This window comes from Rana temporaria, chromosome 8 (assembly GCF_905171775.1).
Source record: "Rana temporaria chromosome 8, aRanTem1.1, whole genome shotgun sequence".
NCBI lineage: Eukaryota > Metazoa > Chordata > Amphibia > Anura > Ranidae > Rana > Rana temporaria.
Genome location: NC_053496.1, coordinates 136502822 through 136527702, shown reverse-complemented (window position 1 = coordinate 136527702; position 24881 = coordinate 136502822). Strand labels below are relative to the sequence as shown.

The window sequence follows — 24881 nt, the reverse complement described above, 5'->3', positions numbered from 1 at the left end:
TTGTACTGTGGTTCTCAGTATGCTGTACGTTTTGATCATTGTTTACTTGCATACAGTATAAATGGCTTCTATTGGAAACTCCAACTAGAAGCTAAAATACTGGTGGATTGTGCTTCATCCTAGCAAGGGCACCAGTCCTGCCACCAAACATGCAGTCAGTCAATCGGGTCCGCTCTTGCACCAGGTAAGAGGGGCCATCTGCCTGTATGTAATTTTTGTTTGGCCAATCAAATGAATCATTAGTGGGAGTGGCTCCTCCCACCGTCAGGAGTGTGTACCTGATATAGTGAATGGCAACATTGCAAAATACTTGCTCTGCCTCCCAACACAGTTCACGCTGACGGCCTGTGGGAGGAGCTGAATGGGCTGCTGTGCCTGCCCAAATGCACCTGCATGGAACCCCTACAATATGAACCTAGATTTATCCAGTCCACCCTCGCAGCAGGAATCTGTTGTTCATACAAAAGTACCATGTGCAAGTAAAGCCTAGTACACACTATTTGTACACCTTTTTTGGTCATACCCTTTTCTCAGAAACCGGTGTTCTGCCGAGAACTCAAACTTGTCAAAATCTCCAACCACCTCATTTCCGAATTAAGATTTCGGCAATAACCGAAGATTTACACAAGTTCACGTTTTTGGCAGAACCCCAGGAATGTATACTGTCCGGTACGGGATGATTTTGCTTTTTTCACAGAACACTGCCCGCTACTAACCAAAAACATGGCCGCCTCAAAGGCAGCGACAACTTTTTTTTCCCTCCATACCGGCTGTTCGGTCAAAACAGCGAAATCATCCATATACGGACTGTATAGGTTCCCAGGGTTCTGCCAAAAACTCAAACGCATGTAAATCTCCCATTATTGCTGAAATCTCTAAACGAAAGTGAGGTGATTGGAGATTTGTGAGATGGAATTCTCGGCAGTCACCGGCCCGAGTGATTGGCTTCTGTCAGACCGGCTCCCATACACACGGGCCGAGTGATTGGCTTCTGTCAGACCGGCTCCCATACACACGGGCCGAATGTCTGCCAGTTTCTATTGAACTGGCTGATGCTGCCCAATATTCAGCCTGTGTGTACGGCCCTTAAACAGAAGTATGGGTTTTTTGTTTTGTTTTTTAACCCATGATACTTACATGAGTGGATGCAGCTTCGGATCTGTTCCCCGGTGCCTCTGCACTGAGAACCGAGCCACCAAACATCGCCGATGGCTCAGTTCTCTCAGCTCCCTGAGCGGAGGGCGGCTGCCTGTCAGTCAACATCTCCCCATTGGAGCACTGAGCTGTGGGGGGACAGGAAGCGGGTCGCTGAGAGGGTGAGACGGGCATTAGTCCAGGCACCTGGCGGATCCAGACTTTAGTGTCGTGATGTCTGGACCGATTCCAGTGACGTCGGCAGAGAGCGGACTTCAGACCATTCTCTGCTTAAAATGGGTCACAGAAGTGCAAAAGGAATTGAACTCTTGTGACCCTTAGGAGAAGCTCAGACTGGACGGTGTACACCTGTGCAGTGTGCGTGTGTTTGTGCGTTTTGTGGTGTGACACCTTAGGGCAGTTCATTCACATCAATCTTCTTCACTTTTTCTTCACTGTTTTCTGCATTCATGTTTCTTCACATTTTCAGTGTGGTTTTTGGAATACTTTTTTTTTTTTTTATTTCACTACAATTTTGTGTTCTTTTATTAAGTTGTGTTTTCACGGGGTTTATGTGCTTTTTTTTTCTTTGTTTTTTTGGTGCAGAAAAATGTAACACGCTGTACTTCTTCTTTTAGCTCACATGAAAGCAGTGGTGTACAGAATCCATTGTCTGTGTACAATCCTGCCTTTATACACACACCTGGCTACATGTGGTTAGCCCAAAGATTTGATATTCACTTGAAGCCAGTGGATTCAGGCAGCTTAGCGTTTTGAGGAGGAAAGGTAGCTTTCTTTCCTTTGTCCTCTGAAGCCCCCAGTGATGATGTCACTGAATGGAATCATATGGTGTTTATGAAAAGAATGGCAAGGAATACATTGAGCACTGCGTTAGCAGTCCTCTGCAGAGAGGTGGCGCTCTCTCCTTCCCCGGCCGCTCTGAGCTGTGTACGTGATCCGCCGCTCCCTGCTAGTGGCGTCCAGAGAGCACTGAGGCCCGCCCACATTCCCGTGACGTCAGCCGGTGATCTTTATACTGGTGCGGCCTGGGTTCTCGTTCTTCCGTCGGTGCCGGTACCGGGACATGCATCTGTCGCAGGAGCAAGGTATACATCGTATCCCGTTCATTGCTGGTAATGTATTTGTATGTGATCACAGATCGGTGTATGCGGCACAATGACAGCAGGATTGCTTGTGCAGATCTCTGGTATTGTTCTGTTTGATGTGTCGGTTCTCCCCCCCCGGGGTGAGTGTCACCCATAGTGTTGTTCTATTCTCCGGGGTCATAGAGGAGATCTGTGTCCTGGACGGTGCTGGTGTCATTGACTGACATGGGGGGGGGGGGGTGACAGGCCCGGGGCTCCTGTGACAGCTGTGTGATCTCCTCCTCCTCCTCTCATTTCTACGGGGTGTTCAGTGAAGCGGGTACACTTCATCATTCTTACATTGTGTTGGTCTGACCAGATCTCCCCGGTGCATCTGATTTTGGTGTGTTTTTGCAGCACATTTTCCACTTGTTTTCAGTCACATTTTTGTAGGATGAGGAGACTGTAGCGCTTGCAAAAACACACCAAAAATTGCATGAAAAGCCCCTGGCTAAGGCCCGAGGCGGCTAGCTTCACACTTGTGCTGCACATTTCCATGCATGTTTGCTGGGATTTTGCAGCTAGTTTTCAGTCGCATGTTTGATGCAGCTTCATTAATTTTTTTTTTTTTTTTTTTTTTTGGAGGATGAGAATGGTTGTGAATCACAAAACCCTTTCTGCATGGAAAAAATGTGTCTGCACCTCCTTGCAGGAAACTGTATACATTTGTATGACATTATATGACTGCAATCACAGCAGCAAACAAGTCTTTCTGTAACTTAGAAAACAGACCCCAAAATTGCCTAAAAACTATTACAATTTGGAACTGTACACTTTCTAGGTAACTTTGGTTTGTAAAAAATAAAATGTCTAACTTTACGTATAATGCTTGTCTTTGTGGCTTCTGTCTTGTGAACTGTCAATAATGGTCATACTTTAATAGAAATGCACCTTGGCTTGTATTTAGAGCTAAAGGACAAGTTCAGGTTCACCAAAAAAAAAACTCCTGGGCCATTTATCCCCCCCCCCCCCCCCAGGTGCTTACATTCCCAACAGCAGCGACCTCCTCCAGTGATCTGCATAGGCCAAAATGTGTCCACACCTGTACTGTTGGGGGTTATGTATTGTGGGCGGTGCTGGACAAGATTTTGGGGTTCAGGCTGTAAAATGCCAGAAGTGGACACCTCCATCTAGAAGAGGTGAGCATGCACCTAGGTGGGGGGGGGGAGGCTAGACTTCTCCTTCATGAGGGGTTCTATGTAAATGGCCTGGAATGTGCTCCTTGTTTAGGCCCCAGACTGCACAGCTGCACAACCTCAGACTGCCTATAGATCATATAGCTGTGAACTGTTTGTGCCAGTTACCATGTTTTGAACAAATGTCGGTTGCCATTTTTTTTACTAGTGCAGGTTCATATCTTTTTTAACTTGCTTTTTAGAACAGACTTTGATATTTATATTAATGCAGTGTTAACATTTTGCTATATTTCTTGCTGTTGTAGTTCACTTACAGCTTGCTAATTATAGTTTTTTTTGGGTGTCTCCAAAAGCTGTTTTTGCATGATATGGTGGTGATCTCTAAGAGATATACACTTAGTTTTATCTCTTAGTTACAGTGCTTAGAAACTGCTGCGTGAGTGACGTGTTATTTTGCTGACCTTGCAGACAGTGGAATGCTTGTGAAGTCGTGTGTATTCATTTTTTTTTTTTTTTTTTCCTCTCTAGAAGTGCCCAAAAAAATGGATTTGAACCAAGATCATTCCAGTGGCCAAGATCCGCTTTCTAAATGTCTTCAAGCTAGAAAGGAATTAGAGACTGCAATTCAAGCACTTATTAAAACGGAGCAACAAGTAAAGGAAAATGGCAAAGAGGTACTTCAGTGTTAGGCATCTGCAAAGACCAGTCATATTTGTGATAAATGGAAAATCAAGCTAATCTGAAATGGACTAATGCTTTTGTTCTTTAGATTACTGTAGATAGTTACTAAATTTGGTGATCCATTTCGAAGGAGTATTTTTTTTTTTCTTTTCCTGTTTGATGCTAGCATTATTAATTCTGCGAATTCCATTACATAATGTTGATCACCTGATGAAATGTAAATGAGAGCTGTGCTCATTTTATGTGTGTGGCAGGTTATAAAATGCAGTCTTGATTAATTAAAATCACTTGCGTATGACTGCATTAGATATTCTTAAGGGCAACATGTTTTTTGGGCCGGGCAATACTACACTGACATCTGCATGTACTTTAATGTCTCATACATATGGGTAGAAAAAAATGCCACTGCTTGGGGCGTCTGGTGTTTTTTTTTTTTTTTTATATGCCCATAAATGCAACTGCATGTTTTTTAGTGTTTCCATGCACCTTCATGCTCTTATGAGCATATTTGCATGCAGCATTCAGAGGTGTAGATAAAAAAGTCCCTGCATTTGGAGAGGCACGTATGAGCTTAATTTACAACATATGCGGGTACATTTATTCTAGTTACTAGAATAAAAGTATATTCTAGCCAATAGAATGAGTTTACATTTATATGCAAATAAACCCTTGTAACACACAGAAAATGCATGCCAATATTTGAGCTAAAGTTACCCCAAAACTTCATATTCCTGATATGTGCCTACTGTACCATGTACTTGTATGAGAAAGTATCCTGTTCTCTTTGTATTGATTCGTTTATGTGAATTCCGTGGTGTTCCTGCCAGTCCCTCGGCTTTCCTATTAAAAACTGATCACACTAGGCAAGAGGACAGTGTGGTGAGTTCTCTAGCTATGCTGGGAACTCCGTGTGCTCTTCTCCAATGATCAGACTTGTCCCGATACACCCCCGCTGCACAGCCATTCACTGGGAAGCTCAGCGTACTGCTGTCCCCCCCCCCCCCCCCAGCTCTTATTCAGCTGAAAACAGAGGGAATGTGATAATTTATAAAAAGGGAAGGGGGGGGGGCAATGTTTTTTTACATATATACAAAAATGTTTTGCCTTTTGATTACTTTAGGCAGCATATTTGGTGCATACCTGTGTGCATGAGGGCTAATGGGGGATGGTAAGCTGAGCGAGTTGAGTGTGCAGGCTGCAATATATTATCTTCTACTTGTATGTCACAGAGAGACAAAGTACTGGGACCTGCAGCTCTCGTCTTCATAATGCCATATCGGCATTTTAAGTTTGTATTTTACTAGCATAGAAATTGCCATGCCAGGTGGTCCCTTCAGTCTGACTCCAGTCCAAACAGCAATGACATTCCCGCTCCCCAGCTTGCCATGCTTCTATCCCGAAGACCCACACAAGAGGCTCTGACCAGCTCCCTTACACTGACCTCAGACACCGCCAGACCCACTCGCTGCCCCAAACACACTGTAGCAGGCAATGGTCTCCGCTGGTTTCGGACCGAACTGCACATGCGTAGTTTCAAGCTGCGTCACAGACGTATTTTTAACTGGCAACCTTTTCCCCTCACATTTACTGGCAGTAGAAAAGTGGCCCTTTTTTACTGGCTACTAGTAAAAATACTGACGGTTGGCAACACTGCTGCTGAGCCCATAAAATGCAATGACAACTGTTGGCGGTCGCAGCTATTTGTGACTGTTCGCACAGACAGCGATTTACCTGCATGCCTTGTACGGCCAGCCATGATTACCGCAGGTAATGGCTGGCCGTGTAAACAGTCATAAATAGCTGTGGCCACTCGCAGCTTGTCATTGCATTTTATCTTTCAATCCCAGCCGCGGGAATACGTTGATTCTCTCAGCATGTGTAAACGCTCCTATGAATGGAGCCTAACCACCGCTTGGCTTCTTGTGGTCTCTATAATGTAAAGTGATCATAACTTTTTATTGCAGAGTTAGTCCACTGAAATGGTTGGTTAAGTCATGTTTCTCCTATTTGAGGGTTTATTGTTGCATCTAGTTTTATATAACACGACAATTTACAAAATATAAATATTTATTGATTGCTATTGTGAAATCTACATTTTGTTATATAAAACTGGCACTTTCAGATTCCTACCAATTCTCTTTTAGTATATTACTCTCAAACGATTGCATACCCCTGACCTGATATTTAAAGATAACAATACACTTCATGGTTCCATATTACTGGGTTCCAACTTGCTGGTACTTGTTAAAGTATATTAACTCTCACCTTTTGTAAAGCAACCAATTCAGTTTAAAATGGAAATAAATAAAAGGCAAAACATTTTGTGTATGTGTGTGTATATATATATATAATCTCATTATAAACAACCCCCCCCTCACACTTTATTTTTTATTTTTATAAGTGATCACATGCCCTCTGTTCTCCACTGCATAAGGTGCTCAGCGCTGGAAGAAGAGAAACGGCATCACAGTGATCTTCCCAGTGAATGGCTGTACAGAGCATGTCAGCATAAACCTTCTCATTGAAATAGCTCTCATCGCAGCTAGATAACTGACCAAGCTGTGCTCTCATACCTAGTGTGGTCATTTTTTAATAGGACAGCAGAGGGACTGAATTCACACAAAGGAACCAATGCAAAGAAAACGGGATACTTTTTTCAAGTACAACAGGTACAGATCAGGAGTAGTGATGTGCTCGGGCTTGTTCGGATCGAACCTGCTAGGAAGCCGTCAGTGCACACCTCCAATCATAGGGAGTGAGGCATTTCCCGACCGGCAGCTGCACATACACAATACACATGCTGTCTATTATTGGCGGTGTGCAATGTCGGCTTTGAGCCCATCCTTAATCAGGAGTGTTTGGGTTTACATACTCTTTAAGGAAATCTAGTAATTCCCATTTTTCTCCACTGAGCCAATACATGTATTTCAGGCTTCAAAATGAATGTGTTATTGTGTTTTAGATTCTATAAATATCACTTTCTTTCATTGTAATAATATCTGATAGTAATCGTTTGAAATAATTGTATAAATATGACGATGGCCTTATGTCTATAATTACCATTGCCATTTGCAGGTGAAAGCTCAGATTCAGTCTTGTATTAGTCGTCACCTGGAATGTATGCGTAGCCGTGAAATCTGGCTTTTGGAGCAGGCTGACTTGGTTCAGCAGCTGAAGGAAGAGGCCTTACAACAGCAAGCTCAGCAGCTGTATTGGGTAAGTGTACCATAGCTTCTCACTGAAGGCTGTGTGATTAATGGTATAATGCTAGAATTTGGACAATTTTTATGTCACTTATCGTTCTTTTTAAAATAAACAGCTGAGAGCTGCATTTGTAGGAGTGTAGTAGAGCTGCACAATTTTGGCTAAAATGAGAATCACAATTTTTTTTATTTATTTTTTTTTACGTAAAATAAAGATCACGATTCCTGTGGTGGTCTTTTTTCACATTATACAAAAAAATTGGGCTTACTTTACTGTTTTTTTTTTTTTTCATTAAACTGAATAAAAATTGCGTTTGAAAGACCGCTGCGCAAATACTGTGTGACATAAAATATTGCAACAACCACCATTTTATTCTCTAGGGTCTCTGCTAATATATATATATATATATATATATATATATATATATATATATATATATATATATATATATATATATATATATATATATATATATATATATATAATCATGCTTGGGTGTTCCACGTAATTTTCTAGCATAAAATGATTTTTACTTGTAAGCAACAAATGTCAGAAAAGGTTTGGTCTTTAAATGGTTAAACTGCCTTCATCTACGCTGGAGTTCTTTCCTTTTGATGAAGTAACAGAAAGATACTTTATTTCTACTTATTTGTGTGTTGTGATAAAACTTGGCATGCTGCCTGGATATTTTTTTTCCCCCAGCTGTCTGAGAACTCTCTGCACTTGTTAGAATCACTGTTTTGAAGATCGGGAAGGAAAAAGATCACAATTTCAATTCTTATCGATTAAGGCTTCATTTCCACTGGCGTTTTTACAGCCACTGTTGTTAGGCTTTTTTACAGCTTAAAAACGTCTGTCCATGTTTGTTTTGTAAAAAAAAAAAAAAAAAAAATTTTTTGTGAGCTGCAGCTTTAAAAATGCAGCGGTCGCGGTTTTGAGCGTTTTTGAGCGTTTTCGCACGTTTTTTGACGTCTGGCGTTTTTACAGCTCTACTCTGGAGCTTCAGAACGCCCTGGTCCTGCGTTTTTTTTACAGCTCAAAAACGCCTATGCCATTTGCAGCTCAAAAACGTCTATGTGGGCATGATGCCATAGAATAACATGGACAGGCGTTTTTAAGCTGTAAAAAACGCTCAGAAAAGTGGCTGTAAAAACGCCAGTGGAAATGAAGCCTAATCGTGCAGCTCTAGAGTAGTAATTATGACTTTGGTAATACTTGTCATTTCTCAGCAAGGATTAGTCGGATGTGTTACAGGGATGATCTTTTGTGTTAGTTTTCAGTGTGAACCTTGTAGCTCCCTTAAAGTGGGAAAGTCTGCAAAATACTCGCCAATCTTTCCAGTGATGCAACCATTGGATCTTTTGCCAATCTCTGATATCCTTTTCTTGCACCTCTGCCCTGTTTTGGCCTCAATTGGCTGCCAAGGATGACGTGACATTGTGCATGTATACCAGTCACTGATCCTGGAACCATGCAAGAGTATAGGTTAAGCTGCACACGTTGACCTCGGTGTACATTCAATCGAACATGGCAAACAGGCAGGTCCGTTTGTTTCATTGTAGAAGACATGGCATGTTTCTTCTGTGACAAAGCTGCCTGTTCACAATTATTAATATTATTATTTTTTTCTGAATGTTTAGTTCCACTTTTAGAGCCGGTTCACACTGGGGCGGCAATGGGACGCGACTTGTCAGGCGGCTGAGTCGCCTGACGAGTCGCCCCAGTGTGAACCGGCTCTAAGGCTTCATTTCCATTGACATTTTTGGACGTTTTTACAGCCACTTTTCTGAGCTTTTTTTTGCAGCTTAAAAACGGCCCTACATGTTAGTCTATGGCCTCATGCCCACCATGACGTTTTTGAGCTGTAGATGGCTGAGCCGTTTTTAAGCTGCAAAAAGAAACCAGGACCAGTGCGTTCTGAAGCTCCAGCCTTAGAGCTGTAAAAAAGCCAGACGTTAAAAAACCGCTAAAAAACGCTATCGCGGCATTTTTGAGCTCAAAAACAAAAAAAACATGGACAGGCGTTTTTAAGCTGTAAAAACATCCATGGAAATGAAGCCTAACTCTGCATAGAGGTAGCTGAGTACCATGTAAAAAATCTTCTCTTGACCTGCACCCTTAACACCCAATCCCTGAAATGGGTCTTTAAAACGTAATAAGAGTAACCATAAAACTGGAACACCTTGACTCAAATTCCCTGACTCTTACCTAATGTAACCCCTTACAGTGTTACTAAACCCACAACAGTAAAATCAGTCTGTATATCCTGTATAGCATGCTTGTTATACTCGCTGTGGAACCTAAGGGGTTAATATTGTGCAAAGGCTGTTTGATCCTGTCTTCTCTGATCATCCCCTTCTTTTTACTCTCCCCAATCGATCTGACAGTACAGAGTCTTGGGAGAACTCTGCACATGCTCAGTTTGGTGTGTATTGCTAGAGTTTTATTTCTCTTGGGAGGGGACATGTGATGGGCACAGGCCAATCAGCTTTTTCCAGACAGGGGGTCAGGGGTCATGCAGCCTCATAAGACAATCGAAGTAAAATGAAAATGCCTCCTACAAGCTTCAACCAGAAACTTGTATAAGTCACCAGGCTGCTATTTGCTGCTGATGAGAAAAGGTATTTGGCAGTTTTTATATTTACATAAATAATTGCATTTCCATGTTCTGTGGGAGACCAGTTATAGTGAATTCAGGGTCCTTGGTTTAGTAACACTTTAAAGTCCTAATGCTGGACTTCTTGTTATGTAGATTTTGCACTGGGAGCAGTTGTGCTTCATCTTACTTGTGCTGACAATTCTGTGCTAAATGTAGAGGTGTGACCTGGAGAATAAAAAGCATGAAAGAATAAAGATTTGCAGTCCTACACAATATCAGTTTATTGGCTGGTATGGATTTGCTGAACTTGAGCTAGGACAGGCAAATCTCTTAGCAGCCTTTATCAGTGAGATGTTTTAGAAGTTCTCTGTCTAATGCATTATTTTTGTTTTAGTTGTTGGGACAGTTCAATTGCCTGATTCACCAGCTAGAGACCCCCCACAGTAACGACCTTGCCAATCAGATCACAGTTTGTTTAGAAAGGTAAGTTGTGTCACATAAATTGCTAAATCATAAAAGTACAGGTAAAGTTGATTTTCTAATCCCACAGAAAATGTGTAAGCTTCATAAATGGTTTTCACAACCTATTTTGCTCCATCATCCTTCTGAAGTGTTGAAGCCATGTGGGAACTGAACTTTCCCATTGAACTTTCCATAGTAAACTGTAGACAGAGAGAAACTAATTTGAACATTTCCTGAAAGATATGATGGGTACTTAAAAATGTAGAAATATTTTTAAACAATGTAATTGAGTAGTATTACAAAGCTTGTTTCACTGTCCTACTTCACAGAAAGTGAAGTATAGGTGCTTTTTCATTTTAATAACAAGAATACCTGGATATATCAACTTATGTTCTTTATGGGGTTCATTTTTACAAATTTTCATACAGTATTTGCTAAAAGTGTCTTTAGCTTCCATTCCATATCATTTTGGTTCAATTATTTCTACCACTGTTAACTTGGTGTTGGCGAAGTGTCCTCCAAGGCAGACGTTTGACCCCCAGTGATTAGCATTAACACGGAAGTCTGCATCTGCCCCAAGATGGGTAAGGAAGCTCACAAAGTATGTTCAAGCACAGCGTGTCCATTGTACATACAGGTTTTCATGCTAGATCTTCTTCCAGTCTGCACAGCGGACGCAAATTCTCAAATTTTCACTAGCTGTCCTCATCTGCGCACTTCTCCACTTATATTTTATGCATTTAATTCCTGTTGTCAAACAATTGGTTAACCAGGCTTGCTTGTAAATGCCTAAAGTAGCAGAATGGAAGAAAATTTTGGGTGTGTGAGCAATATTGGCAACTGGGAAGAGAATTGTGTTAATACGCTTTCACCTACAGTTTGCTGGTTGATATGAAAATCCTATTTTATGATAATTTTGTATTCTCTTTCAGATTGGGCAGTCTTGCTCTGAACCCTGAAGAAACATCCGCTCTCGGTTTTGAAGCCGATGTCCCATCTCTTCGGAAAGCTATTACTACGTTTGGATCAATTAAAACTGTGGTATGAGCATCATGTTAACTTATGCAGTGCTTGCCTAACCTCCTTTTCTATTCTCGGGTTTGTTTTGCACATCCATATTTATGGGAAATTGCACAACCACAGGAGCATGAATTGATGCTTGCATGTAATGAATACATAGTGCACATGCTGTAACAGAGTTGTTACAAACATTGAAGAGGCTGAGAACAGAACACACAAGCCACCAAGCTGGTGTCTCGTTTAAGTGATCACCCGACATGGCCGTATTGCATAAACGCTGCTCTGACATTAAAAAATGTCTCCCTGCACCTTACTGTTAAATCCTCAGCAATTTCAGCTTTACATATTGATCTCAATAAAATAAACATTTGCCAGTAAACTACAGTGCATCCGGAAAGTATTCACAGTGCTTGACATTTTTCACATTTTATGTTACAGCCTTATTCCAAAATGGATTAAATTCATTATTTTCCTCAAAAAATTCTACAAACCATACCCCATAATAACATTGAAAGACGTTTGAAATCTTTGCTAATTTATTAGAAATAAAAACAGCCCTTTGCCATGACACTTAAAATTGCGCTCAGGTGCATCCTATTTCCACTGATCATCCTTGAGATTTTTCTACAACTTGATTGGAGTCCACCTGTGGTAAATTCTGTTGATTGGACATGATTTGGAAAGGCACACACCTGTCTATATAAGGTCCCACAGCTACAGAGAGTTCCTGTAGGGAAGAATGGGAGAAACTGCCCAAAAATAGATGTGCCAAGCTTGTAGCATCATACTCAAAATCACTTGAGGCTGTAATTGGTGCCAAGACCCCTTTCACACTGAGGCGCTTTACAGGCGCTATAGTGCCTGTAAAGCGCCTCTCCTGTCATTCCAATGTGAAAGCCCTGGCAGGACATCAAAAAAAGCTTCTTTGAGGCACTTTTAGGAGCGGTGTATACAGCAAAGGCTGTGAATATGTGTACATGTGATTTTTTTTATTTTTTTTTATTTGTAGTTTCTTTTTATTAATTTGCAAACATTTCAAACCTTCTTTCATGTTGTCATTATGGCGTATTGTTTGTAGAATTTTGTGGAAAATAATTTAATCCATTTTGGAATAAGACTGTAACAACAAAATGTGGAGAAAAATTAAGCACTGTGAATACTTTCTGGATGCACTGTAGTTGTTAATTGTTACTCCAACATTTGCAGGCAGTTTACAATTTTCAATGCCTCTGCCCCCTGTTCTCCTAGTACTGCTTCCCCGAGCTTCCAGTCTTCACAAGAAAGAGGTGAACAGTGAAGTGTTGGAGAAAGAAGGGAGGAAGAGCAGGGGAGTGCCTTGGCATCCCAGGTTATGTAGCAGGGTGTTTCATTCATACGTTTTTCATTTTAGTTTTTTTTCGTCCTTCAGCATAGCTTAAGACACAATTCCACAATCAGATGATTTACAAAGCCAACGTGTTAAGGTTGACAATAAGAGGTCACTGATTTACAAATATTCCTCTAAATGCTGATCCTTATGGGAATATTGATACAATAATCAAATGCATGGACAAACTAACTTCAAGCATCAGAGCTCGGATGGTGTACCAGTGTCCCAATACATGACGCAATGCTAAAGTTCTTATTTTATTTTCCAAAAGCACTTAAGCACTCCAGTATGAGTGGATAGAGGAGGGAAGATAGGTGTGTGAACATTAGGAGGGGGTGCATAGGAGAGGAAAGTGGAGAGGGGAAGGGTAGGGGAGTAAGGGAAACCATGGCTGTGTATTTTAATAGATCTAAACCACGTAGGGAGGCACAACTCTAGTCCCTACATGCATGGGTGGATCCATAGGCTGTTGCAAGAGCCACCCTAAAACAGGAAAAGTAGGGCAGTGGTCATCGTACCAGCTTAAACTGGAATATAGACCAGCATTAAAAGGTAAAGGCTGCAAACCTAGTAAATGATTAAACCTAAAACTACTTAAAATTGAGGATTGAATAGCACTTTAAGGCTACTTTCACACTGCTCCATTGCAAAAACAGTAAACATGCATATGCGTTTTTGCTGCGTTTCCAGTGCATTTTGGCACGTGACTTTAAAACCGCACCAAAATTGCAACCATGGGTGTGGTATTCATGTGTTTTTGCTGTGTTTTTGATGCGGTTTCCATTCATTTCAGCAAGGAGGTGTTTTTTGGTGCGCCTTTTACTGCACCAAACATGCAGCAAGCAGGACTTTGAAACATGCAACAGACTCGCAACTGATCAGTGTGAAGAGTTTCATAGAGTTTAATGGTTATTTGTTTTCCTTCCACTTTTTTAACACAAGAACAGAAGAAAAACTGATCAGTGTGAAAGCAGCCCAAGGGGCGGTGATGGACAGACCATTACTCAGCGCTAAATCTCCTTTCTAGCCATACTATTTAAGCTGGCCATAGATGGATAGAATTTCGTACAATGCTAAAACTTGAGGGAACAGGATGAAATTAATTTTTTGTTCTCAAATTAAAAAATTTCTAACGGTGCATTTGGTTTTCGTTTGGTAAAAAACAGTAAACAAAATCTTTTGAGCGACATTTGAATGTTTTGATAATTTTTATATAAAATCTTCACTGGACTTTTCTTATGAATTTTTGTTTGGAATTCTATTCATCTATGACCAGCTTAAATAAGAAACCAAGAAAACCTGTCTATAGATCTCTTGACTCCATTTAGTCTATCAGAAATGTATGTATGCTAATAAATGTTTCAATTTTTCTCATGTTTTTCTTTTCTTTCTGTATTTCAAGAACTGTGAAGCAAGTCCAATAATTGCCAGCCCTGCACCATGCAGTTTTGTTTCCCAGAATACTTGGCTTCTCAACAATTGTTACGTTCCTCCAATCGATCAGGTACATCAACTCTAATGCTTGATATCGTGTCTAAACAACTGTACTTGAAATAGAATAGTTTGATGGGTGATGGAGCAGACAGAGCACAATTGCCTTTTCCATTGCAACAATCTAAAAATGTTAATCTGGCCATAGACTCTTCAAACTGTGTATGGGCAGGCTGATTGTACCCAAGTTGATCAATCAATCTTCTTTGGTACAACCAACTTGTCAGATTTGTATTTTTTATGATGTGATTTTTGTTGGCGGCTAGTGATAATCGCTGTATTGCTGATGTGGCTTACACCGCATCCAATTTGCAGAACATTTTAATATCTATTACTTTCAATCAGTCTGGTTCACATATGTGTGTGATTTCTAGGCAGTGCGTGCGAATTGCAGGCACATATTCTATGTGAACAGGGAATCTCTGCCCCTCCTCACTACACCCCCCCCCCCTCTCCCTGCTCAGCTGATCCGCAGCTACAACTGAGAGGAAGCGCTGAACAGCTGCATTTTCCCTTCGCGCAGAGAACGGAGCTGGAATTCGCACCGGACTGGTGTGAATCCAGCAAAAAAGGAGCTCTCACAATCTAAATATGGGAACTGACATTGTTGACAAGTTGTGAAAGATCCATGCTCCTAACTTCAGTACTTTGTAAGTCAGTGAATGTTCGTTCCAGGTCAGCATTTCACTAATTAGAAATTAAAAAGTTGATCCAGGAGTATTCACCTTCCAGATTTTATTTATTTATGTATTAGGCTTTTTGCTAAATTGTATCTTCAAAATAATTTTCATAATCATAGCTGTTCTCTGGAATATCTTGCAAACAACAACAAATACATGGTTTCTCTGGTCAACTTCAGCAATGCTGTACATGTTGCAGGTCCCTTTATAGCAGCTGATAATGATTTGCTTGGTGGGGGAGGATTCTGTGTGTGTGTGTGGTTTTTTTTTTTTTTACGGATAATAGTGCTGTCCAGACCCAAATTTTATTGAGTGGCTGGATCCTGAGTTGTAAAGGCTCCTATTATGAGCTATTTGCACTGTAGCATACACCTATACATACACATGTATACTCAATGTTCTTCTCTGTCTGGCACAATGCAAACATAGTGTGTGTGTGTGTGTATATATATATATATGTGTGTGTGTGTGTGTGTGTGTGTGTGTATATATGTATATGTGTGTATATAATATATATATATATATATATATATATATATATATATAAACAAAAATATTTAAATATTGCTTCAGCATACTCAAAAGAAACTGGTCATGAGAGAAATATCTAGGCTGCTACTGTTTAACTCACTTTCTGCAATTGCCTTGTTGGATGCCAATCATAGGGTTTCTTTGGCTACAATGCTTTGAGTTACTGAGTACCAAGTATAGTGCTAAATATGCTACTTGTTGCTGTTCTGTAAGGCACCTTTCACATGGGCGCCTCTATTTTTGCAGAATCCGCTTGCTCAGCAGGGGATCCTTCCGCTGATCCCCGCTGAGCAGGCGGATGACGCGTCCATCTCCACTCTACAGAGCAGAGATGGACACAGTCCCGCTCTCCTCTTTCTACAAAAACGGTGGTCCGTTTTCCCCATACCCATCTCAATAATCCATTAGTGTTTTACAATAAAGTTGTTTGATCTCCTGCTTAGTTAAAAAAAATGGAAACCTTTTTTCTTTTCAGAAACCTCATTCTGGGGCTTTGAGCACATCTCTATCTGAATGGCTTTTGGAGGGCAAAGTTACCAACATTTCTCCATGTCCTGCTTTGTACATTCCAAGCTCTTCTCCACAGGATTGGCTGATAAACTCGGACATCACTGGACATATTGCGGTATGTTCTGTATAGACTAGAATATACTTTGTACTAAAATAATTGTAATCACGTCTTCATAATAATAAAGATGGCTTGTCCAGAGAAACAAATTGTCATTGCTGTCCAGCTTTTAATCTTTTTCGGGCCTGCATAATTTGGCAGAATGCTGACCTGTAAACACCCGTTGGTCACTATAGTAACTGAGTCTGTCAGCTTTTTAGCCACTTGATCACTTTCATATAAACAAATGTGTGCCCCCTTGTGATAGGTAAAAAAAAGTAAAATTCAGTTGGGTCAAATAAACAAAAACAACTTTTTTAAAAGTCATCTGCCCCATGTACACTCATAAATGCAAAGGCATGCCTTTGGTGGTGTCCTCCTCGTCGGGTCCGGCGTCCTTCTGCGGTGTCCTCCCCGCTGGATCCCCGCTTCCCGCGCTGAGTTCGAACTACTGCGCCGGCATATACCGAGCGCAGTACACTCGTGTATAGTCGGGCAGGCTCGGCTCCTCTCGCGGTCACGTCCTGTACGTCCAGGACGTGACTGCGAGAGAACCCGAGCCTGCCCGACTATACACGAGTGTACTGCGCTCGGTATATGCCGGCACAGTAGTTCAAACTCGGCGCGGGTATCGGCGTATATAGCGCACCCACGATTTTGCCCTGAATTATTTATAGTATGTTTAAGAGGTACAAATGGTTAATCGGTATAAAAACCTCGATTTATTTGACTTACAAAAGTTCTTACTCATAAGGTTACATGCTAAGGTCCATTTTAGACTTTGAGTATGAACTTCACCATGTGAAATGTGTCTAGGTTTTTATATTATCAAGCCTATTGAGCTATTAATGTACAGTGAAGCAGATGAGCGTCAGGGACCATTTTTACCTGGACTTCTATCTTGTGCATTGGGATGATGCAAGGTCCAGGAGCCATAATCTGAAACTGCCAAGGTAGATGATGCATGCTGGTGTCCCTTGTGGCAGCAGTGAGATAAGTGTGCAAGTTACTGTTACATGACCAAGTTGGAAGCCTGGCTTGTGTTGTCACCATGAGTTTTCTGCAAATTAACTGCTCTGCTCAATTCAACTGCCAAAGTACTTTGTATTCAGAATGTATTCATTTTGTATTTTTTTTTTCTATTTAACAGGGTTCAGAAACACCTGCACCACTCACTTTTGATATTGAGAAAGTCTGGGGTAAACTAGGGGAATTACATAATTGGTTGCTAGAGTCCCAAAACAAGGAATCTTGTCCTGAGAAAACTGGAGTGCGTACACGTGACCATTCAGAGTCCAGCTCTTTCTCCTTTGAAAAAGTTGATGATATTGACTTCGATTTGGAAGATCAGGAAGAGATGGATCTTTCAGAGTGGCTCATTTCCCCCGCCACTACCGAAGAATCGACTAGTGACGTGGACAAATGGAAACTCCTCTTTCATCCATTTGTTCAGGACTACAGCATTAACGATTGGCTCCATAAAGTAGAGTCCTGCAGTAATTGCTGTGGTGGAAATACAGCTCCCTTAGAAATCGAAAATCTTGGGAACCTCCGATGTTTAAATGAGCAGCTTGGGGGGAAGAAGGCTACTGTGTCTGGAGATGAAATGTGGCTGTTGAAGGAATCTCAGGCTTTCTTTAAGATTGAAGAAATCTGCAAAGCTAATGAGCCCTGCTCTACTCTCTCAGAATGTGTGTGTGATGAAAGCTGTGAGAAAGATGCTCTAAGGAAGTGGCTTTTGAAGAAGGAAGGGAAAGACAAAAATGGCATTCCTCTGAATCCAGAACACATTGTCAAAGACCAAGAGCAAGAAAAGTCAAAACCTTCCATAAATATGTGGCTGCATCCATGCAAAAGAAATTCTGGGGAGCAGACTTGCACCAAGAAGACAGAAGAATATGATCCCTTAATTAGGCATTTCAGAGCATTGCTTGAAACACCTTTAACCAATTGGGTTGTCGAGTCCACTACAGCAGAGAAGGCAGAAAACGAAACTTCAAATAGTAAATGGAAGCTGAACCCCTCGGAGAATCATTCTCCGTTTCAATTGCCTCTAGACACTGGTTGCTGGGTGTTGTCCTCCAAGAACATAGATAACACAGAAAAGTCAGAACAGCCTGTACTGGAGGATAAATGGCTCCTACGTAAAAAAGCACATGTAAGTATATAGATAAGACATTTAACTAATGCTTATATGCTGCCTTGCTAGAGATCTTGGCTAATATTTTTTATATATTTATATTAATATTCCTGCCTAAAAAAGTTTGTTTTACCTATTGTTTTTATTATTTATTTTTTGTTAGGAATATTATGGCCTTCCCAGTGTCAGTGACCTCTTTGCCTGCATGAAGCTAGCAGCAGACAAAGACAAATGGCTGTACCGCACTCCCTTACAGGTATGCATACATTTTATTGTGATGTAATTTTGTAATAGAACAGGGCAAATAGATTTGCACAATATTGGCTTTTTATATTTACTTGCTTTAGCGTACAAAATATTTAGATTTGGGTGGGCACTGTTTGCTTCACCTGCAGACTTTTTATCTTTCAAAACTTCTGATATTTTCGTAAAAATTGACCAGTCTACCCCCCTCCCTCCATACTCTTATCAGCATGAGGATATTACCCGCTTGCAGCAGGGGACATTTGACAGAGCAGGCAACATTGTGGTGTGAATATCTCCCCATTGAGAGATATAGCACAGTGGCTAAGTGGTTAGAGATTCTACCTGGAAGCACCGGGGTCCTTGGTTCGAATCCCCATCAGAACAATATCTGCATCTACCCCCGCACTCCAAAGACATGGTGGGTAGATTAAAGTGATTGTAAAGTCTTTTTTTTTTTATAATTGCCTCCTCTGTGTAGTGGTTTTGCACAGGGCAGCCTGTATCCTCCTCGCTGCTTCTGGCCCCTCCCTCCTGTCGAGTGCCCCTACAGCAAGCAGATTGCTATGGGGGCACCCGAGCCGAACTGCAACTGACTTTGACAGCAGCGGGAGCCAATGGTGCCAATCGGGAGGGAAGTCCCGGACGGCTGTGGGAGTCGTGGACATCGCTGGATAGAGATGGGGATATGTATTAGGGCAGTGATGGCAAACTTCGGCACCCCAGATGTTTTGGAACTACATTTCCCATGATGCTAATGCACTCTGCAGTGTAGTTGAGCATCATGGGAATCCTAGTTCCAAAACATCTGGGGTGCCAAGGTTCGCCATCACTGTATTTAGGGGGTGCTGGGGTGGCTGTTGCACACAGAAGACTTTTTATCTGAATGCATAGAATGCATTTAGACAAAGGGGTTGTAAAGGCAGAAGGTTTTTTAATGGGCAAATCGGCCCTTGAGGGCAGAGACTAATGCAAGGCACTTTGTGTAAAGCACTGCATAAATTGTCATCGCTTTATTATTAATACCTAATCAAAATAGTATTAAAGTGGAAGTAAACCCTCCTATGGTTTTCAGCCAAGGAAGCTGCCATCTTGGCCTCTGTTTAATCTGCAACTGCCATGATGCTGCACATGTGATCAGTTATGAAACCAGCCATTGGATGGTTTGACAGTTTGGTTGAGAGCACAAGCAAATGTGACAGCTAGCATTTCCGGCATGCCCGGAATGTTTACTGTTTTTTGAAACTTTCAAATCGATGGGTTTACTTCCGCTTTAACCTCCCTGGCGGTATGATTCTTTCAGAAAAAACATGCTGAAAGCGGTACCATTATTTGCAAGGAAATTTGGCGTTTTATATTGTAGGTCTGTAATTTTTAGAAATAACTCACTTAAATCTGACCAAACAAGATTCTAATAGGCATCCCGGGTATGAGATTTTTTTAAAAACAAAATTATAAATTATAATATAATAAATAATTATAAATAATTATAACAAATAATAATATAATTATAATAAAAATTATTCAATAATGTAATCAAATCAAAATCACTGAAATTTTTTCAGTTGCAGAATTGTCGCTGTCATTATTTTTTTTTTTTATGACGAATTTCCCCACAAATCGCTATCGCACAATTCTGCAAGTGATTATAATTTATTATCGCTGTTTTTTAGCTGATCTAAAACTATTTTTGACATAAAGGGACACTTTTGGTTGCTATGGACAATCTACAGTTTGCAGGGAGAAAGAAACGTTTTTATTATATAAAATGACATGCATGACACAGGACAGACCACTAGGGACAAGGGGGGTGTGTTTTTTTTACATACAGTACTGTAATCTATAAGATTACAGTATACTGTATGTAAAGTGTTTGTTTACTTTTTTGAATTTGGCGCCGTTCTCCGTCCCCGTGCGTCGTAACGTCGCAGGGAACGGAGATCGGCGTCACACGGAGGCACTGTGTGAATCGAGCGAGGTCCCGCTCGCTCACACAGCGCGGTGGCATCGCTGGATCCAGGGACAAGGTAAGTAAACCATGCCTGTGGATCTAGCGAGGCAAGCCCGAGTCTGACTCGGGGTTACCGCTCGCAGCAGGAAAATCTAACCCCGAGTCAGACTCGGGAATACCGCCAGGCAGGTTAAATGATTCAAAATTCCATTAGAGATGCAAAACTGAAAATGTTTTGTATGACCCTAACCTCTAAGACGCCTTTTCCTGAAATTGTTTTTGAAATTTCAGTACAAGCATAAAGAATATTCTGTGAACATTGCACAGATTTCTGTATATTTTATCTAATGTAATCAGCGCTAAGTAGGATGGAAGAACTGTTCTATGAAAAATGTTTACTAGTCGTCTGTTCCTTTAGGGGGACACAGGAAGTCTTGTACTGTCTGATTATACTGTCGCATACAGGCGGATTGGATACTAGCAAACAATAACGTTATTGGCCCACCCAAGATAACCTCTCCTCCCAGCATGCCTCAGTTTTTTGCTAGTGTCCTAGGAGGATGTTGAGCTGCATTCCCTTGGACCTTAAACTACCTTTTATTTGCGACTGTAGTCGCAGGAATATCAAGCTGCTTGAAGATGGTTTTATAGCCTTTACCTCTGTGATCATCTTTAGTTTTCTTTCTGATCTTCTCGGGCAGTTGTCTGTCTTTCTTTCTCTGGTCCATGTTCAGTGTGGTGCACACTGATACCAGTGGTCAAATGGTATTCTACACCAACATGTTCTGTTCCCAAACCAAAAGAGGGCATCCATGCCATCTTGGGACTTGAGGTCCTAAATGTTTTCATTTGGGGTGCAGAAATGACACATGGAATCTGTCAGGTCTGTGATAGCCTCCCTCTGGTCTTTGGTGACCTCAAGAATGCATACCTGCGTGTTTCTGCATTCTCCACTGATCATGCTCTTGGTAATGCTTTGCCACAAAACTGAGGCCTGCTAGGAGCAGGACTAGTTTTCCTGGGCTAGCCCACATTTATTTTTTGTTTGCCAATGTCCAATTCTCCCATAGGCATCAGTACAACCTGACGTTTCAAGTCTTGTGTCCTTCCATGGACTCCCAGGAAAAGGATTTTACAGCAAGTACAAAAACCCTATTAAAGTGCAGATGAAAATGAAATTCTTAGCTTGGAGAGACCCAGTCACCAGCTTATAAAATTACAGAATTTTTTTTTGAAATTCCTCGCAATGTTTCTTTTTTTATAAATTATTTTAATTCACTTGCTAGGGGTGTCGGTTCCTAGCATAGCAACTTAGACCAATCTCCTCTTCTGGAAGTGTCTAATTATTCTCTGTGCTGCCCTAACCTACTGGGCAGGAGCAAAGGGTAATACTATGTGCTAACATCACATCAAAGAAGGTGCCAGGCAGCAGTCTCAGGGTTTTGTATGTCTACACAATAGGAGACTTACTTGTAAATGACATGCCTAATATACGCAAGAAGCAGTAAGTAAGTCAGCAATGAGGCAGAAAAGAAGGTTTGCGATGCAGGACGGGATGTGCTGCGGAAAGAAAGGGACAACGCAGGATTCGTTGGGCTTGTATGCATGTTTTATCTGGGTAAACAAAGTGGTACATGGGAAATTATTGGCATGGGTGAAGTTCCTCTTTTAAATGCACATGTAATCTGGGAAAATCGTTGATGAAATAAATGATCTATTGCCAGGATCTCGCTCACCATACATTTAGATGGTACTGTGGAAGTTTGTTGGCTTTCAACTACACAAATAATTCAGTTGGTCCACCACTGAACCTACCACCAACAGTTTTGCTCATTTTAAGGTTTCAATGAAAATTGTTGGTGTCTACCACTTATGTGATTGAAAGGTGGTTGACACGAAATTGCCAAGTGTACAATGAGCGTTGGGCTGACTTGTGCTTTCCAAGCAGCAGAAATATGCAAGCACAAGGGTGCTGTACTAATGTTGTGCATCTGAAATGTATATTTTTTATTTATTTTTTTGTGCATATTGTATGATTCAGAAATGTCCTGTGAAATATACTGGTGGGATTGTACAAAGCAATGAGTTATTGATTGAAAATTTTGTTCAGCCAGTCAATCTTGAAAAGTCTTTGATATGCTTACTACATTACTTTTTTTTTTAAATGGTTGAATATGAAAATAAACTAATGTCTGTTGTATAACATTATTGTGAAATGTGCTAAAATGAGGAGTGTTATAGTAATTTTGGAAATATCTCATTGCAGATGTGAAGCAACTTATGATCTCCAAACTTTGGTCAAGGACGCACAACAAAATCTTAGTGGAAAAGACTTCCTAGCTGTTTGCCTGCTGCCTTTTCCTCAGGATTGTTTTCTTGCTCATAACATGTAAAGAAATGTAACCTGTAACGAAATCGCTAATTTGAAACTATTTGGGTTACAATGTAATCTGTTTCTTGAAAATTCCCTTTAATTCCTAGTGACAGGGACAGTATTTTCATGATGTGGTGTTGTAATAATGGAGTCTTCGACATTTTCTGTGTGTCTAAGATCTTTTTTTTTTTTTGTTTAAAAAAAAAAAAATATTGCTTAAAACAGCAATTTGTTGTTCATTTATAGTTTTAAAGTGAAGCTGTGTTTAACTTTTTAATATGACTAAACTGTGGGCATACACATTGGTAAGTACCTATAGATGCCTGCATGTGATTCCTCCTCCCAGTAACTCTGGGGAAGATCTAAAATGCAGCTTTAGTTAGCCCTGTCCCTTCCACCTGCTAGGCTCAGTGAAGCCGTTCATTACAATGTTGGACTAACAGGGAAGCAGAATGGGGCATAACAAAACACAGATTTAGGAACTAATCTCACTATATGCACACTACAGGTCTCTGGCCTTTTGGGAGCTTTAAGGCCACTTTCACACTGAGGCACTTTAGTGCTAAAAATGTCGCCGGTAGCGTGCCTCTCCTGTCGCTCCAGTGTGAAAGCCTAAGTGCTTTCATACTAGAGCGGTGCGCTTGCAGGATGTTAGAAAAAGTCCTGCAAGCAGCATCTTTGGGGCAGTTTAGGAGTGGGTGTATACACCGCTCCTAAAACACCTTGACAATTGAAATGAATGGGCAGCACTGCCGAAGCGCCGATACACGGGTGCTATTAACGCCTTCTTTGGCCACTAGCGGAGGTTAAAAGCACCCTGATAGCGTCCGAAAAAGCGCCGCTTAAACTTGCAGCGCTTTACTGCCGCTGCCCTTAACATCCCAGAGTGAAAGTAGCCTAAATGGTGTGAGTAAATGCATCACCTGTACACGTGTGCCTGGAATTAAATACATTTAAAGTGGTCATATGTTGACTTTAAGGCTGGGACTACAATAGTTTATAAATCTCTTTGCTACTGATAGATTTAACTACTTGTTGGTAGACATCTCTTTAGTACAACATTGATTTCAGTAGCAGAGTGGTTTAATAGCCTGATGCTGAAGTACTAGTTTTAATCTTTGTTTTAAATTCACATTTTTTGCACATAGCAAGATATTTAAACACTTGAGGTACATTTTTGGTGCTGTTCTAGTATCTTCTGCAAGATAAAACATCTTGTCCATAAACAATCAATGATTTAAACACCTAAAGGTGCATGTGGCTCTCAGTGATAATCATTTGAACTGTTCATTTTGAGTTAAATGCACCCGTTTACTGTCATTTAAAGGGCAGTCACGCTCTTCAATGAATGTGAAAATAAAAGTACCATAGAGTATAATGGCTGTTTAGTCCACGCATTAAAAGCACTGGAGGACACAGTGGTTCTACTCGAACTATAGTATTTTATGTTATTGAAGAGCGCAGGTAGAATCACATTTTGTTAATGGCTCCAGTGGAGTGGCAATACAGGGAATAGCAATGATGATTCCCAAGATAGGAATACTGCACACTTAATGACGATTTATCATTTTTTTTATACAATATTCAGATCCTGATAGTACAACGTACATGTAGTACTTTGTCCTTTCTTCCTAGGTTTCCTTACATCGCTAGCTGTGACATCAGACAGGTTGCCCCCAAGCATATGGGTAGCCTGACACTTCAGCCAGCCAGGAGACGGCTGCTTTCCAGCTCCTAACTCTTGCATTAAGTAAGCACTGGCAAGAGGAATGCAGAAAGATGAATGGCTGATGTGTCTTGCCTCCCTCTGCATTCTTCTTGCCAACACTTGACTCGGGCGAGTACTGGGAGGCAGAAGATGGGCAGTCTAGCAAAGCAGCCATCTAAAGCGGGGGACATGCCCTGGCTGACATCACAGCTAGCTTCACAGGGAACCTATTACTACATGTACATGTTTCCCTTCAGAGCCTGAATAGTGTTGCGTTACACATGTCATTATCTGTGGCAATGAATGGTGGTCCTTGTGAGACACTCAAAGATCTCACCATTGGCATTCTCCCTGTGGGCCAACAGGCAAAATGTTATGTGTTTGTCACCAACTGCTCATTTTAGGT

General features: G+C 41.0%; 1 protein-coding gene across 2 annotated transcripts; it reads left to right on the top strand.

Moving 5' to 3' along the window:
• Positions 1 to 2131: 2131 nt before the first annotated feature.
• On the top strand, positions 2132 to 23230 carry NCOA4 (nuclear receptor coactivator 4). 2 transcript variants are annotated; one of them, XM_040320744.1, is made up of 10 exons: positions 2132 to 2240; positions 3944 to 4089; positions 7172 to 7312; positions 10294 to 10382; positions 11294 to 11402; positions 14153 to 14254; positions 15928 to 16077; positions 17210 to 18217; positions 18363 to 18455; positions 22660 to 23230. In XM_040320744.1, exons 1-10 carry the CDS (start codon positions 2219 to 2221, stop codon positions 22663 to 22665), a joined length of 1866 nt encoding a protein of 621 aa, XP_040176678.1. In that variant the 5' UTR covers positions 2132 to 2218; the 3' UTR covers positions 22666 to 23230. The 2 variants fall into 2 exon arrangements, with proteins under 2 accessions (XP_040176678.1, XP_040176677.1); XM_040320743.1 differs by having other exon boundaries at positions 2160 to 2267.
• The last annotated feature ends 1651 nt before the right edge of the window (positions 23231 to 24881 follow it).